General features: G+C 42.2%; 1 protein-coding gene across 1 annotated transcript in view; it reads right to left on the bottom strand.

Moving 5' to 3' along the window:
• man2c1 (mannosidase, alpha, class 2C, member 1) overlaps positions 1-17,565 on the bottom strand; it is a 101,350-nt gene that overhangs the window by 12,711 nt on the left and 71,074 nt on the right. Inside the window, exons 15-21 of the mRNA XM_078532562.1 lie at positions 16,636-16,721; positions 14,209-14,370; positions 11,524-11,606; positions 10,640-10,734; positions 7,043-7,147; positions 5,933-6,089; positions 5,699-5,842 (exon numbers count right to left, since the gene is read on the bottom strand). Of these exons, the coding sequence (XP_078388688.1) occupies positions 5,699-5,842; positions 5,933-6,089; positions 7,043-7,147; positions 10,640-10,734; positions 11,524-11,606; positions 14,209-14,370; positions 16,636-16,721 (832 nt within the window). The remainder of the gene's footprint in view (positions 1-5,698; positions 5,843-5,932; positions 6,090-7,042; positions 7,148-10,639; positions 10,735-11,523; positions 11,607-14,208; positions 14,371-16,635; positions 16,722-17,565) is intronic.

Raw genomic sequence — 17,565 nt, 5'->3', positions numbered from 1 at the left:
GGAATGTTCCACTGAAAGGAGTAATTGAATAGTAATGAACTCTGCAAAGAGTCCCTGTTTCTATAGAGATTGCTGGCCTTTTCCCAAACAGCCCACCTATCTAGTGCTTTTTAGCAAGAAACTGGAGAACATGCTGCATACATTCCTTTGTGCACCATCGGCTAAATGCCCATTTCAACACCATATGACTGCTAAAGTGATTAACATGTAATTTATTGTTGGCTGTGGGAGTCATGAACAGGAGTGGCTGAATCATTAGAAAAAGATGCATATGACATGAACTGGCAGATGGTAAAACTAACATCAAGGATTCTTACTTCAAGCTTTGTTGGTTTGGAGCTGTCAAACAAGGAGGCATGAATGTGCTGGCCTGTGATGCCCCTGCAGTCAGTCAGCCTGCCAGCATTCACTAACTAGCCTCCCAGACAAAGAGGTATCAGTAATGATGATATGGGGATGAGGTGTCAGAGGATGGCTGGTGACCAACATTCCTTAGGTTTCAGCAGGAAGGGTGGAAAATTGATTTTTTAAAAATGTTGATAGGATGTGGCTAGGCCAGCATTATTGCCCATCCCTAATTGCACTGAGTCGCTTTCTTGAACCGCTGCAGTCCATGAGCTGTAGGTACACCCACAGTGCTGTTAGGGAGGGAGTGCCAGGATTTTGACCCAGTGACAGTGAAGGAACAACGATATATTTCCAAGTCAGGATGGTGAGTGGCTCGGAGGGGAACTTGCAAGTGGTGGTGTTCCCATGTGTCTGCCGCCCTTGTCCTTCTAGGTGGTAACGGTCACAAGTTTGGAAGGAACTGTTTTAAAATAAAACAAACTGACTCCCCTAGCTGAAATGGAATTAGTCAATCCCTGGGTCATAATCTTCAAAGTGAAGGGTCGAGAAAGAGCAGAAGACACACTGGTTCAAAACCTCTCTGGGGTTACAATCTCAGAGTCTGAAATGCCGTTTCAAGCTGAGTAAACAACTTACATTTATAAAGCGCTTTCAACACAGTATAACATCCCAAGGTATTTATAAAATTCAAAACTTTCTTCATTCTCCATAAACAGTCAGCTGTGCTCTCAAAAAAGCAGAGTAATCCTGGTAAAACAAGGTGCTGAGTACAGTGCAGCGTTGCTCTAGTAAATGTGAAGTTGCAACAGGCTCTTTAGTGTCTGTAATGGTTCTATTGTTCCTCATTATCCAAAAACCTCTGCTTTCAAACTGGCCTTAAAAACTCTCATCATCAGGACCATTTTCAAAATTTAGATCTTTGGCAAGGATTTTGAGTAACTTCTGTTACCATTCATTCCATGTCTTTGTTACTCGGGACTCAACTATTCCAATGCACTGCACCAAGTGAATTTGAGCTTATCCAGAACTCTGCTGTTCGTATCCTGACTTGCACCAAGATCCATCCGTTCGTCCACCAACTGTGTGTCCGCTCATCCACGGTGGTTCCTGGCAGTGCTTTGATTTTAAAAATCCTGACCCTGGTTTTCAAATTGCTCCACAGTTTTCATTGGCGGCCGTACCTTCAACTGCCTAGACCTTAAGCTCTGGAATTCCCCCTCTAAACCTCTTCAACATTTCCATCCTCCATTAAGATGCTCCTTAAAAAATCTTACCACTTTTGACCAAGCTTTTGGTCACTTGTCTTAACACAGATGCTGCCGGACCTGCTGAGTTTTTCCAGGTATTTTTGTTTTTGTTAACATCTCCTTGTGTGGCTTGGTGTCAAATTGGGTTTGATAACGCTCCTACGCTGTTCACGGGGATGTTTTACTGTGTTAGAGGCACTTTATAAACCTGAGCTGTTTTTTTGGCCAACTTATAAGAAGTATCTTAGTTCAAAAGAGCGGAGATGATATTTTCATTGCAGAAACTGACTCAGAAGAGTTGCTGAGTCTCCAAGTGAGGGAACTGAACAGCAGCAGGTTCATAAACTCAGGATGCTTCAGTGAGCTTGCCATTTCGAATGAGTGCATGGTGAATTCAGTGTCAGATCAATGATTTCTCCCACAAGGCCTCACCGGCACTCACTAGGTCAACAAGAATATCCTGAAAAATAACAGAAACACACAGGGGAAAGCGTGGGCTGAAGGTGATTATAACAGCAGCAGATCAATTATCCACTCTGGGAAATGGGTACTGTTGCAGGGCAAAGAACAGCTTTTGTCTTCTAAAGACATAGCTCTTGCAACAGTGCAGAAACATTTCAGCTTAATCAGAATATGATCTTATTATCTCCCTGACATTTCCTATGAACTTACCCATTATTGGAACCCACTTGCTAGGGGAGACATACACGTCGATATGATTAGGAAGTGGTGAATAATGCAGCAAACTAAGCAGCTAAGGGCACGGCCAAATATAGTGAGAAGGCGGGAAACTATTTGCAGCTGTAAGAAATAAAGCAAGGCAGCAGCCCTCTCCATACACATCAACCTCACAAACCTGCAAAAGCTGACCAGGAGTTTCAACAAAGCTCAACGGCCCTGACTATAAGTGTACGATATATGGAAACGCGTAGGTGACTTAAACTGCAAAAATACACCCACATCCCATCACTCACATCAGAGAGAAAAAGACTGAAGGACACAAAAGGACAGTGGATTTAGAAACTTCTGATGGGGATACAAGTCTTGAACGTGTAAAGCTTATCGTCAGAGGACTACCTCAAACCTCCCCCCTTTCTCCGCCAAAACATTTTGATTTTCGAAACTATTTCACAGCATTTTGGAGCCTAGTGTAATTCTATGTTTCAGGTCAAAAATAACCACAGCTATTTGAAACGTGAAAATACAGATTTCAGTCCAACCTTACAGAGTCCAACCCTTTCCAACGGGATTGTAATTCACGTACGCTGCACTGGCTTGTGAAGTGAAACCTTTTACAACATGTACCTACTTCAAACTCAACAGCTCAAAACACCAGCTAGACCCCAGCATGCACAGAGCGGGAGAGTGAGAGCGATTATTCCAGTAGAATTTGAGGCAGACCAGCTGGGTAGGAGGAAGTTGTGTGAAATTATTATTGTGCTGAATGCACAATTCCTCTAAATATTTTAAACAGAAACGAATGAGAAAGGAAAACACTCAGGTTCCCATCATCGTCATCCTTCCATCTATAGATACGCAGCAAATCCTCAGGGGAAAGGGTAGCTTGATATGGTGCACATCTGCTAATGGCTGAAGAAACATTAGAGACGGGTTTTGTGTGAGTGCCGTATATGAAGTGGTTTATCAGGTGTCAGTGGTTTCTCGTGTTGGTGCCTGTTGCCAAGCTGCCCACCGGTGATACCACCATTTTCCTTTATCTAGGCTAGTGTCTCCCAGGTGTAAAAAAATCAATGTTTAGGGCCTTCATGTCATGCTTACAAGCACCCAGGAACCACATCTTGGGCGTCCTACTGGTCTTCTAGCTCCGGCTACCTCACCAAACAGAAAATCCTTGGGTTTACATTCTTCAAATTGCCCAGACCTGCCAAGTAGCCTCTGCTGGATGAGTTTCCATTAGCTGCCCAGGAATTACCAAGTTAGATTTCGGTAAAGCCTCTAACCTGCAGACCTGACTCCGATGTGTTCCACAACGAGAACTTACTGTTAGTCTTTTCTGTCAACTAATTGAACAGAATGGCGGAATTACTGATTTTCAACAAGTGAACACTGGGTTCTGAATGCAGACTGTGCTCAGCAAATCATTCCAAACATGGGCATGAGCCACATATGTATTTCACAAGAGCAGCAGCACAGCTGTTAGTTAAATACATCAGTGAAGGTGATATCTGGACCGAATGAACTCTGTCCACAGGTGAGCACTTTTAATCTTAATCAATGTCTCTCATGCCTGAGCTATTTGTACAACCCGGTTGACTTTCCGGACTTCAGGCCATTCTTCAAGATCATCAAACCATATTTAAAGTCACTAATCTATGTACATTTTGGTCTTTTTCTTCTCTCCACCCCTCTCCCAAGTCAACAATTAGCTTTCCCAGTGTTTCTCAGATGACAGAATCTGGCCTTTCTTTGGGTGGTTGATCTCACTGGCTCTCTCATCTTTTTGCCTTGCCATTGAGAGACTGAGCCAGAATTCAAACGCTCTGCCTTCTGTGCTAGTCTCCTAGGTCCATATATATCTACCTAAAAATATCAAACCAAAATGTAGAATTCCATCATCTTCACGCATGTTTGAAATCTAAGTTGACTGCAGACGATCTTGCATACTGTTGTGAATATCTAGTTCATAATCCGTATGTTTTAGATGATAACTTTTAGCTGTAAGCATTAAAGTTTTAACTATAGATAAATGGGGGCATGTGGTTAAGAAACCGGTAGGCATCTCAAGTGAATGAACTTTAAACAAGTTAGGAGATAACTACTGTTAAAAGCTAACCTATGTTTATCTTACAAAGTCAGAGGTACAAGTGTAAAACTTGAACAATGAATAACCCACCTCTGGGCTTGCAATGGACCTAGATGGTCTACACTTACTTGAATAAAATATTTAAATCATGTATGTAGTTCCCAGATCAAAAGTTATAACCAAGTTATAAACAGGAAAGTTCCTTAGCAGGACCAGCAATTCTGGGAGAAGGGCTGCTGTAAAACTCCATTAGCAATATAAATTATTATTCTATAGAATCAAAGAGTTGTACTGAAGGTAAAATAATTTATTTGCATTTCTGTTTGAACCATCCCAAAGCATGCCTTGTTGCCACAGAGATCGTGTTTCAGGGTGGAGCTTTGGTTAGAAGGTTCTTTTGTTTAATGTATGTTTGTGTGTGTTTGCTGACAAAAGCAAACAGTTCAATTTGGAGAACAGAGGCAGTTGTAGCTTTGCTTTGGTGTAGACTGTATCTCACCGGATTGAGAGAACCAACAGGAGATGATAGTCAGTTAAGCCTGCCCTTCATTCAAAGAAAATACTAACGTCACTGCATGGAATGCGACTGCAGCGCAATCTCAGTTTGGATCTTGTGCGGGAAAAGCAGCTGGAAGATTTGTTCTAGCTTGCAGCTAGTGGAAGAAATCTACAGTGGTCTCCATAGATCCTTGTGGCAGAAAGCAGGTCAGCAGAGTTAGCTTGGAAAGCTTTTGGGAAGGCAGTTGGGTATCTGCCTGCAACCTGAACAAAGAGCTGAGACATCCAAAGTCGTGAGGTATTGAAGGAAAGGTGGAGGGTCGCAGAGCCAAAAAGCTAATGGAAGGACCCCCCGCTGAATCTTACCTTGGAGGAGAGTTGGAATAGCGGAGAATTAAAGTGAATTCTGGAGGGCACTGGCAAACCTTTGGGTTCACCCCAGGAAATGTGAATGACCCTTCAAGGGGATGCTTGGCGGTGGTGGTGGGCAGGTGGGGGGGTGGAAAGTAAGTAGCAGAACTGAGTTTATAGTCTTTATAAATTATAGTGTTGAGTTAGTGGTGCTTGCTTTGTTTAGTTTATTTTCTTATACAATAAAGTTCTAAATTTCCTGTACCCTTTGTGTGAAGAAGTCCTTCCCAACATCACCACTAAACAGATCAGTATTAGACTAGGCCACTGATCCCTAATTCAGACCACCCTCAATCTCAAAAAAACTGAACAACGCCCCGGCATTAACGCTGACTGGATTGTATTCCCATGTACTTTTGGGGCTTCTTTTTCTGCTCAATTGCTGAAGGAACTGCTACGCCTGTGCACTGCAATACCATGTTGTCTGTACCTCAAAGCGCGCCCAATCCCATGAAGTGTTCCGGTGTGTTGGCCGCTGCAGGTGTCCAAACTGGATTTCGTATGTAGCATTAGGGCTGTGCACTGTTGTGGGGAACTCCGCCTTCAGGAACCGGTGTGCTTCGTGCCATTCCACCTGCAAGAGCAGCAACATGGTTCAGCCCAAATGGCCGTTAAGTGCATGATGTAAAGCAGCAAAACCTTTAGGTTCCCAAAACCTACTCACCTCTGTTTTAAACTTAATATAGGGACAACAGGCATCCAGAATGATTTCTTGACGGATCTTACTGGTGTCACTGATACGGATAGAGTGTCTTACACTTCCCCTGACCCCGCCAGAGCACACGACTTCCAGAGGTTTCAGCACTTGTGAGACAGGCTTCCTAATGAACAAAAAAAGACAGGTGAGATTAATTCAGATTCCCATTCCATTGTACCAAACATCTCTCTCTTTCACCTTTTCCCATGCTACACGGGGTTGCCGGGATGCTGGCTGATCGTTCCCTCCGATCGACCATTATTTTTTTTGGATCTGGCGGGTGGTTTTACAGACAGATGCCCTTCCTGCCACTAACATTCCCCATTTATCTGGGCTGGGGACCAGCGCTGATATACGCTGGTTTGCCTGCAGCAGGGGCTGGCTTCTTTCAGAGTCAACAAGTCCTTGAAACTGGGGCCTTTCAGCTCAGAGACAAGAGAGTCACCCACTGAAACACTCTGGCTCCCTTTCCATTATACAAAATCGTTATATGAGCTAAACCCTAACCAATAACCTAGAATTCTGGAATGGTGAAACTCTAAAGGGTTTGCATGGACTGCCTCTTTACTGAACCACTGATGTATCAGTGTTAAGATGGGAATGGCATAACCATCTTGGCAGCTGGAGCACCAGAAAACCGTTTGGATTTATCTATAAATTTGAAATGATTCTCAGCAAAACACTAAGGTAGGAGGCTTTTTATTGATTAGACTTCAGGAGATATCTGTTCAAATGGACTTCACTGTGGAACCATTAACCACGATTGCTGCATAGGGGGGACACTCTTTATCTCTAATGAATCATGGAGGGAAGGTAGAAACTAAAAGCTTTCCCATAAGAGTTTTAAAGAATCAGTTTGGGAGTCACCATTCTCCATTCCCTACATAAAGCCCACCATGTCACTCCCACTGTGTCTCCTAGCAGGTAGCTGTAGAATAGCAGGTAGCTGTAGAATAGTATATACAGGAAGTTAGTGAGCTTTGGTTCACGACAATGACTTCTCCCTCATTAGAAGAGGCACAGAGATGCCCAGTTTAAACAGGTTAATGTTGATTATAACGATTACTATGGCATTACCTTGTTTCTAAATGATAGTCCATGACATCCCATGCATCCCAGTATAATGGAATATCATCAAACATCACAAACTGGTTCCCACAGCAGCCCTCAGGAATAGTTTCCCTGAAAATACAACACAGGTAGCACAATGTTCTTAGTAACTTGGGACTCTAGTGATGAGCAAAACAAATTCACAGTCCTGGAACTAGATTACAAGAGGGAGATGTGTCGAAACGGATACTGTACTGTTGCTGCCTTTAATGCTTTACCTGTTCAAACACAAAAACAAAGAATAAGTACTGAACAGATGCTGAAAATATGAATCTCAGCGATAAAGAAGACAAACCTGTTGTCCTTACAAACTACTTCCCTGTCCATTGCCTTGCCTCTTCTTCATTTGTAACTTCCTCCAAAAACCTTCCGTCAAACTTTCTTCCTCTGAAAATGACTTCTTGTGCAGGCAATCTCTTCTGCCCCATTGACAGCCATGCTGTAGGAACAGCGCCCCAAAAAACAGCACAAGAGTTGCCTTCAAGGTCCATCAGGCAAATACCCTATAAATTGCCTGAAGATGGCCACACAGTCTAGAGTTAAACTGTTGATCTGAGTGCTGGGGCTTAAAAAGTAATATAGGCTTTCAAGCAATTAGGTTGCAGAGTAAATGACCAGCTCTAGCTCAGGTCCATTAAGGAAGCACTCAAGTGTTGTAAAGCGATCACAACACCTCATATTTGCATTGGCCTATGTATTAAAAGCAAGGCAGAGAGTTATAAAAGTGGATTGGTTGGGGGGCGATTGGCACAAAAGGAACACGGCTCAAAAGCAGAGCCTGTCTCTGCTATAAATATCAGTCTTTTTCCTTCTCTGTTATTCAGAGGTGCCAGGGCTGGATCCAGAATAGAATGGCAGTTCATTAAACATCTCCGTAAAAATCACAAGCATTTTTTTTTTACTGTATTTAATTCTGTATATTTATTTAATATTACTGCCTACTGGATTGGTGATTTAGTAAATATTTTAGCATTATTGCAATCTAGTATTTATCACCCACGGTTTAACAAACGAAATGAATGAATGACCTCCTGCTGTTTTCAAAACTCAAAGGCAGTGAACAAATGCCTGCGGCCTGCGAGATGAACATCACTAATTTCAAAACAAAAACAGAATTACCTGGAAAAACTCAGCAGGTCTGGCAGCATCGGTGGAGAAGAAAAGAGTTGACGTTTCGAGTCCACGTGACCCTTCAACAGAACTAATTTCAGTCTGACAGATAAATTAAATCACCACCCATCAGAACTGTAGTTTTCTAAAGCTGAATAGGGTGCTGCTGATGTAAGATTTCGATTCCAGGGTGATTTTAGATACTTTCTACATAGTTACAGCAATTTCCCGCAAACGCTATGCTTTATAGCAATCCCAGTCACATATCTGTACGTCACTGCGACTTAGAATGCACACCATTACGTAGAAACCCACAAAACATTCAAAATACCATTGATTTGCTGATTCATGTTCCTGAGGGAGTGCTGGCTGAACTTGAGGAAAGGTCTTCTGGAGTCGCTGTTACAGCTGATTTGGATTGGGATTTTGTGGAAACCGTGTACTTCATTTTGAGACAGACCTCCAATGTTGTGCATATTTTGGGTGCTTTCATTCCAACATAGCAGCATTTTCAAATTTTGCTTTAGAACTATACCTTTTGGGTAAGCTGGCTTATTAATTAACGAAGAGAAACAAACACAGGCTCATTTTATCAATACATAAAATCGGAACCCAAGTGCAGAGCCTCATGAACTGTGCACGGATCATGTTTCATTACTGGTTGCAATTCATGCTTAACACACAAACTTTACTTTAAATATTAAAGTAAAGAGAATGTAGGTCAGAGGAAAATACCTGACTGTTAAAACATTTATTTTGCTACTTAACCGAGGTTTAAGATTTCAAAGAAGTACCCAGAGCAAGTCAGTGAAAATGGCAACCTTGTGGTTCCTTTTCTGGTCAAGAAAACATTGAACTTAACGTTTACTATGAAATGAAGCACTTCCTCAGTGTTTGGTGATACTGTGTGGGGTTAAGATTCTAATCAAGATTTATACTCGATTTAAGCAACGTGTTAAGCAATAACAGCTGATGTGTGCAGTTTTATGAGACCCTACCCTCCAGCTCATGCACTCTAAACAGCAACACGAGAAAGAAACCGAGAAAGCGATGAATATTGAGTCTGCCTCTCAATGAGGTGTTGGAATGAGTTGGCTTCCTAGCCAATGAGACTGACTGGATTGCTTTACAGGGAGCTGGCATGAACTTGAAGGGTTGAATGGTCTTCTTTTCTCCCTTGAATGATTCTGAAAATATTCTGCACTCAATTTTTGCATTGGCCTGGAATTTCCCGAAAACCTACGCCATTACCAGTGCATCTACAGCATACGGCGTCATTATAGTGCAAAATTCTGAGAAATTATGGTGTGAGGGAGTTATATACAATACTTACCCCACAGCAATGTTGCTGCAGAGATCCTTGCCAACCATTTGTACTACCGATACATGTCCTCACCATGAAAATCAATGGTGTTTGCGAGTTTACTGATCTAATACTACTTCAATCACCACTGCCACTTAGACTGTACAGGGAGAAACTGGTGGGCTCTAGTATGGTGCTGGTGGATTCAGAATCAGCAAAATATACAGTTGCTCAGCACGTTGCCTAAATCGAATACAAATCTGTAACATCTGTATCTTGATTAGAATCTTAACCAGGCACAGTGTCACTAACCACTGAGGAAGAGCTTCAGTTTATAGTGAACAAAAATCTAACATTCCCTTGATCTTAAATGAAACCTCAAGGGTGCCATTTTCACAGACTTGTTCTTGGTACTTCTTTGAAATCTTAAACCTTGGTTAAGTAGTAAAATAAATGTTTTAACAGTCAGGTATTTTCCTCTGACCTACATTCTCTTTACATTAATATTTATAGAGTTTGTGTGTTAAGCATGAATTGCAACCAGTAATGAAACATGGTTCGTGCACAGTTCATGAGACTCTGCACTTGGGTTCCGATTTTATATACTAATAAAGTGCAGCCAGTGTTCATTGCCCTACATTTGTTAATAAGCAAACTAACCCAGAAGTATAGTTCCAAAGCAATATTTCAAAGTGCCACTATATTGGAGTGAAAGTACCAAAGTAAACACATTTTGGAGGTCCATCTCGAAATTTGCTTGAGTTGTTGCTTTAATCAGACGTTTATCCAGCAGCTCAACGATTATTAGCAACTTAAATTCGTTATTACTCAGTGGGAGAGAAAAGGAAAATGCTGGAATTATGTGGCAGGCTCACCAGCATTTACAAGAAAACAAAGAGGGATTTGCAGTTTGGATTTACAGTCTTGGTCAGAACCGCAGTCCAGGAACGTTAACCCTTTCAGATCCTTTCAGATGTTGGCAGACATCCTGTGACCTTTCAGCACTTTCTATACTTATAGCATCTTCACAAGTACCTTTTGGTACTTGGCACCTTGGATAGGTACAGCATAGGCACCTCTTTAAAGAAATTATTTCATTTGGACTTAACCTTGCCATAGGTGGCCTGTTTTAAGAGATTGTTTTCCTGTACCTTTTATAAAGTAAATGAGTAAGTGATGTCATCCGGCCCAGGGAATCAAATACGACTTTGAGAATTCCATTCTCCATAAGGACAGAGCCATCTCCCTGCAACATGAACAAACACTGCATGAGAATGTAAACACAAATGTACACCACAGGGTGAAAGGAAAAGGGCAAAGGGGAGTACGAAAACATGAGAGGTAACAGCACAGGGAATAAGACGGAGAAAGTAAGGAAAAGAAAGCGTAAAAAGGAGTTACAGAAGTTAAGTGCACAGGGAATAAAAGCACCAGAGGAGTGCACCAAGAATTGAGAGAGTAAGAGAGGGAGAAACAATAAAAGACACACAGAATAAGAGAAGTAAGAAATCAAGAAAGGACAGACAGACTTGCATTTATATAGCGCCTCTCATGACTCAGGATGTCATTACAGTGAGTCAAGTATTTCTGAATTGTAGTCACTGTTTATAATGTACAAAACATGACAGTCAATCTGTGCTTAGCAAACTCTCGCAAACAGCAATATGATAATGAACAGATAATCCTGCTTTCCAGTGATGCTGAATGAGGAGTGTTGTCAGAGCAGTGTGATAGCTCCCCGGGCTCCTCTTCAAATAGCTGCCTGAGAATATTTTTACACACACACATGTGAGAGCAGACAAGGCCTCGGTTTAATGTCTAGGTGTCAATCTAGATCTTGTGCTCATGTCATTAGAATGGGACTTCAACCCACAATCTTCTGACTCAGTGGTGAGTGTACTGCTGATGGATGAAGGTACATGGAGCAAAAACATAAGAGTGTATACAGGAAAGGGAGCAAGAAAGTGCAAGAGAGGGCAGATAGGTTTATTGACAAATGAAAATAATGCATCTTATCTCTTTATGTTATAATTACCTGAGAAGATACAATGACTGGGTGAGATGGGACCAGGGGGCTGGTCACTGTAGCAAACCCCACACTGGGAACCTTCACAAGAGCTGCAAACGACACAGAATGCCAACCTTAGTAAATGCAATATCATAAGACTCCCCTTCGCACTCTTCATTAATATTTTGGGGCATAGGATCATTTGTAATGAGCTGGTTAAACACAGAGGCGTGAACATACAAGTCATTTTCACTGGTCAACAATAATACTTCCTCGTTCACCACCATTCTGTTCCTGCCTAGGTCAACAATCAAACTTGTGCATTTGGATGACTTCAGCTGAATCTGGACTTAAGAATCACTTTCTGTTACAGGGGGTCCTGAAAAGACATTCTTACTGGAACAGCTGAAGTAACCGAAAGAGGAGAAATGAAACGCTCAGTCTTCAACTGTGACTCCCCATCCAGCATATTCTCAATCTTGCTCACTCTGACAGGGAAAGGAGCTGGAGGCAGGCCAGATATCCCCGACACGAAGCTGTGACAACAGCGTCACTCCAGACATTAGCGTCAATATCAAGGAGGAAGGATTGATTTAGTGAGTTGGGAGTCAAAGGAGACCAATTCTCTTGGAGTTAGGCATTGAGAGGCAGGTTAACAGTGACCCCCGAGGCCAAAAGCAATTGAGCTTGGGGAAAATGTAATAATCTTAAGCAAATGAAGTGCGCTCTCAACCAGTGGATCATCTCCCAATTACTTCTTTTGTAATGAATTTCATAAATAAAAACAGAAAATGCTGAAAAAACACTTAGGTCAGACAACATTTGCAAAGCAAAAAACAGAGTTAATGTTTTCTCAGAACAGCAATGAATTCCACGTCTCTTTTAGAACCCAGCTTAGACTTGACCCGCTCAGAATCTAGAGGAATTGGACTCAGAAAAGCAAATCAGTTGAGGAAGGATATATTAAGCTGGTTAAGTTGGAATGAATGAGGAGAAAACCAGGGTAATTAGAGCAAGAAACAGGACATCCAACTCATCAACGTTAAGAATTGCGGAAACAGATTGGCTTGGTTGAGGCCGAAAGATAGCATTAAATCAACTTAGGCGTGACAGTGGACAAGTCAAGTACTAGACACTGCATGGCAACTGGAATCGCCAGGCTCTGGACAAACACACTGCAAGCAGCTTTCTAAGATCAGATATCTCTGAATCAGACCCCATGCCCATCCAACACGCCAGCTTCCAACAGAGTTATTCAAATCACTTCCATGATGTATTTGCCTAGTTCCCATAACTCACATCACTGGAAAGGCTGAGGGGGGAAGAGGGCCCAAAATTGGTCTTCATAAGGAATATTCTTTTACAAATCTCATGTCATGTATAACAGATGTAAATATTTTATATAAATGAAATATATACAGATATATATATAAAAAAAACCAGATATAAATATTGTATTTTAGACGACTGAGATGGGGACTAAAGAAAACAATGTGAAATTAGCTTTAGTTAAGGAATGCGAGATTAAGAACTTCTGTAGCATAAAACTGGCCTTGGCGCCCTGGGCTGGCGAAAGGAAATAAAAACAGCACTCATCCACCCCCATCTGCGATTCAGTAACTTTCCCTGCTGGAAAGTGTGTGCCAGTGTGTCAAGCTGAGATGTGATACTCCCCAAGGTCAAATAGCTTGTTAACACTCACTGTCTAGGATGACAACCTGGGCAAGGTTCCAAGGACCAGCCAACAGAATTTGAACTGTGCCCATACAGGAATCAGTACCTTCAGAAGAGGGAGAACAGGGCACAAAAATACAGCAAGGACAATTCTAAATGTGTTGCCCCAATCAGACCAGAAAAGAGAGGTATTATAATGATGCGACAGGTTGGTGCCTCACGAGACAGACTTTCACCTGCCACTCCCCATCCAGAATATTCTTAATCTCGCTCACTCTGTCAGGGCAAGAAGCCCGATACAGGCCAGGCTTCCCCCGGCACAGAGCTCTGACAGCAGCGTCGCTCTAGATTTGACTCAAGAGGAGCGGTAACAGGGGTGAGGGAGGAGCTTGTCTGTCCTCTCAGCTGGAGAATAATGAAAGCTAACGTGGGGAACCTAAAATACAGGAAGAAAATAAAAATAGAAAAACAAAAATCACATTGCTGAGTATGATACTGCAACACGTTTCTTTCTGACCATAAGTATTTTTGCAAATTATACTTTGATGTGAATAAATTCTCATCACAATAGCGTTCCCCACAGGTGCCATCAATATCCTGCTGATGCAGGACATGTGCTCCTGCAGGGGAAGGCTGCTGCTACCAGCTTCCCATTAGAATACAGGGTTTCAGGCCCATAGAGGGATCAGCTGATCTAGAACAAAAACAAAAACAAAAATACCTGGAAAAACTCAGCAAGGTCTGACAGCATCTGCGGAGAGGGATACAGTTGACGTTTCGAGTCCATGATGAAGGGTCATACGGACTCGAAACGTCAACTGTATCCCTCTCTGCAGATGCTGTCAGACCTGCTGAGTTTTTCCAGGTCTTTTTGTTTTTGTTCTAGATTTCCAGCATCCGCAGTATTTTGCTTTTATCTTTGGGATCAGCTGAGTTTTGCTGTAGAGAGCGATTGTGTTAGTGCAGTGGGGGGAAAGGGATTCCATCTAAAGGCTCTCTCGTTGAGGGCTTTCCAGCCACCAGGTTTAACTCTGTTACCTAGGACTTCGTCTCCCTCCAGTCGAGGCATCGAGATAACTTCAGTCCGCTCCCATGACAGGGTGTTTAGCACATTGATGTTCTTCCCAGTCTCTTGCACAGATCCTCCCAAGAGACACTGTATGGCCTCTTTCAAAAGTTCATTCCCACCGCTCTGGATTTCTGCAATTAACAAAGGCAAATTGAAAAAACAAAACGGTAGATCGCTTGAGGCCAGGAGAGTTGACATTCATTGAATGTGAGTCAGGCTCCACAAACCAAAAAGAAAATCTAGTTTTTGACTGGGGATGGGGAGGGTGAAGAAAATCACTTTTGATACTTCCACTCAGGGAATAATCCTCCTCGTCTCTGAAGATTCGGAGCTGACGCTCTGCCTGCACCCTGACTTCTCAGCAAAAGCCATCAAGAAGGGAACCTCAAATTTAATGAGAGCTTTAAAAACATTTCAATTTAATTCCAAGTAATTAAGTGGCGATCACTCAACAATCACAGTGAGGGGGTCAAAAATGACAAACAATTAAAACTATCCCAATATTCCCCCCCGATTTTGCTCCTATGAAGCGCTTTGGGGCGTGAATCTTAAAGATGCTGTGTAAATGCAAATTCTTCTTGTTGCAGATTCCAAATATGCACTGACGACACCCACTCAGACTTCTCCACCTTCTCTCTCAGCCCATCCGCCATATCTGTGTTGACAGATTCCTTGTCTGGTATCTATAATCTGTGATTTCCTCCAGTTACATATTGTGAAGGTCAAAGCCGTCACCTTCAGGCTTCGCCACAAATTCCATGCCCTTGACGCTAATGCCATCCCCTACTCAGCCAGCGTCTCAGGTTGAACTAGGCTGTTCTCTTTTTTTTAAAAAATGGATGTTGGCGACACTGGCAAAGCCAGGCTATTGCCCATCCCTCGAGAAGGTGGCAGAAGCAGTCACCTTATTGAACTGTTGCGGTGTAGTAGGTACACCCACAGTGCTGGTAGGGAAGGAGTTCTGGGATTTTGACCCAAAGACGATGAAGTCCAATTTGCAAATCAGGATGGAGTGTGGATGGAGGGAAACTTGGAGGTGGTGGTGTTTTCACGCACTTGCTGACCTTGTACTTCTGGGTGGTACAGGCTGCGGGTTTGGAAGGTACTGTTGAAGAAACTCGGAATATTATTTGAGGCCATTTCTTCAGCCATCTAGGCCCTAATAAAGAAGGTACAAAATGAAGCATTTCTCTTTTTAAAAATAAAAACACACTGACCCTAATTCAAGCCCTGTTAGATATAAGGGGAGTGACTGACTTGAGGAGGAGAGAGATGCATGTGTGAAAGCTGCACGTTAAAGAAGTGCATTCATTTTCATTCAAATGTAGTGCATTTCATTCAATCTCCACAAGCAACAAGGAAGCACATCACGATGACACACCACTGGATAGCTCCCTAACAACCTTCAGGTCAACTTGGACTATTGCAGCTTTTGCCATTCCAAGCAGAAATGTGAAAACAGTAATGCCTTGGGCAAGATTGCAGACTGCTGCAGGTGGCTGCCAGAGAGTATGCAGGCATTTGCTCATGATGCAGCTCTGAGGGAGTGCAGGATGCTCTCACCAGGAGTATAGCTGCAGGTAGACCCGATTTTGGTGGCACTTACTGAACAATCCTGAGCATGTCAACAACTACAGTAAAAACCAATTTAAGATAAGTCGAGTTTGTAATGTGTATCATTTACACTTGCTAGAATCAACATACGTTCATACGCAAGGATCCATTCTCTGCAAACAAAAGGAATATGTTCAAGCCTTGCGCCTTTTTTGAATTACCCAGGAGCTTGTGGAGCCTATAGTGCCCTGTTGCTTTCTCCAAGGCAATGCCTCAGCCAATAAGAGATGACTTGCCAACCAATTAGCACTCTTTCTGTGTTCATTTGAAATTTGGCATTCTTGCATTTGTCCTGTTGAGGGCAATATGAAAAGCTTCAGCAACATGTCTCTCTTTTCAGCAATACTCGCTTTGTGATAAAATCTGACAATATCAGGTGCCTATTGTTTGAAACATCGATGAATTACAAAACAGAGATTAGAGGCAGTGCCAGATCACCATTTTCAATGCAACACAAAAGTTACTCCAACAATACACCCTATAATAAAGCCCTCCTCAAACTATACCTGTCAAATTACTCATATTGTATGAATGCTACAGCCTCTACAACCTAGGAAACCACAACAAGTTGAAAGTGATAAAATTACATTTTTTATATATATCTACACAAGCATAATGGTATACAGCAATTATCATAACCCAGTGTAATAAAAATTGTAATTAGCTACGATAAAGTTATGTAAGGAATCATAAAATAAATAATATGTATTACTCTAAGTGCCTGAAAAGTAAATTGCAGACTGAGATGCTGGGACAATATGCAATGAGAACAGATGTCTTACCTTCATAGAACTTTACTGCATCTTCCACTACAGACTGAATACATGAGCCAGGCAGCACATCATGGAACTGATTGAGCAGCAGCAGTCTGTGAAATGTGACAATTACATACAATTACACAGAATTGGCTCAACTGTGTTGGTGTTCACGCTAGACAAGAGCTTCCACCCACCGCTTTTCACCTCACCCTATTCGGCAGAAGCTTTCTATTTCTGACTCAGGTGTTTATCTAGATTCCCCTTAAATATATCTGTGCTATCCATCCCAATCACTCCTTATGGTAGCGAGTTCACCACTCACATTCACCGGTCTCTTGGTTAAGAAGCTTCTCATAAATTCCCTATTGGATTTATTAGTGATTATATTTATGGCCCTCAGTTTAGGTCCTCCCTGACAAGTGGAAACACTATGTCTACCCTACCAAATTCTTTAATTATCTTAGATCACACTCAGATTTCTCTTTTCTAGTGGAAGAAAGTGCCCCAGCCTGTCCCACCTTTCCTGACAGACATAACTTCTCAGCTCTGGTCTCATCCTTGAAAAGGCTTCAATATTCTTGCCTCCAGTCAGGTTTAATATACAGCAACCAGCTCAGTGCAGCACTGCTGAGTCCCACCATTTGCACAGCTTTTTGTAAACTGCTCACCACTGGTTGGAAAATTAAACACATAGAAAAGCAGTGCTAAATTTCCAGCATGAATTCCGAGTGCCAATCACAACTTTAGGCCTATCTTCAATGTGTGCTGCAACTTTAACTACACATGTAGCAAGTCCTGGCACACTGTGAATAGCTACTCCTGATGTCAATCATTAGAAAATTTTCTCCAATTTAGCTCGTCCATGCAATACAACTGGAGAGGACAACTAATTTACTCCCTGGCTGATTAACTGTTCCACATGGAAACTAGAGTTTGGAGGTCTCCTCCATCTGA

Source organism: Cetorhinus maximus, chromosome 30 (genome assembly GCF_964194155.1).
Source record: "Cetorhinus maximus chromosome 30, sCetMax3.hap1.1, whole genome shotgun sequence".
Taxonomy (NCBI): Eukaryota; Metazoa; Chordata; class Chondrichthyes; order Lamniformes; family Cetorhinidae; genus Cetorhinus; species Cetorhinus maximus.
Note: the sequence above shows the minus strand (reverse complement) of the source record. Positions and strands in the feature narration are given on the sequence as shown.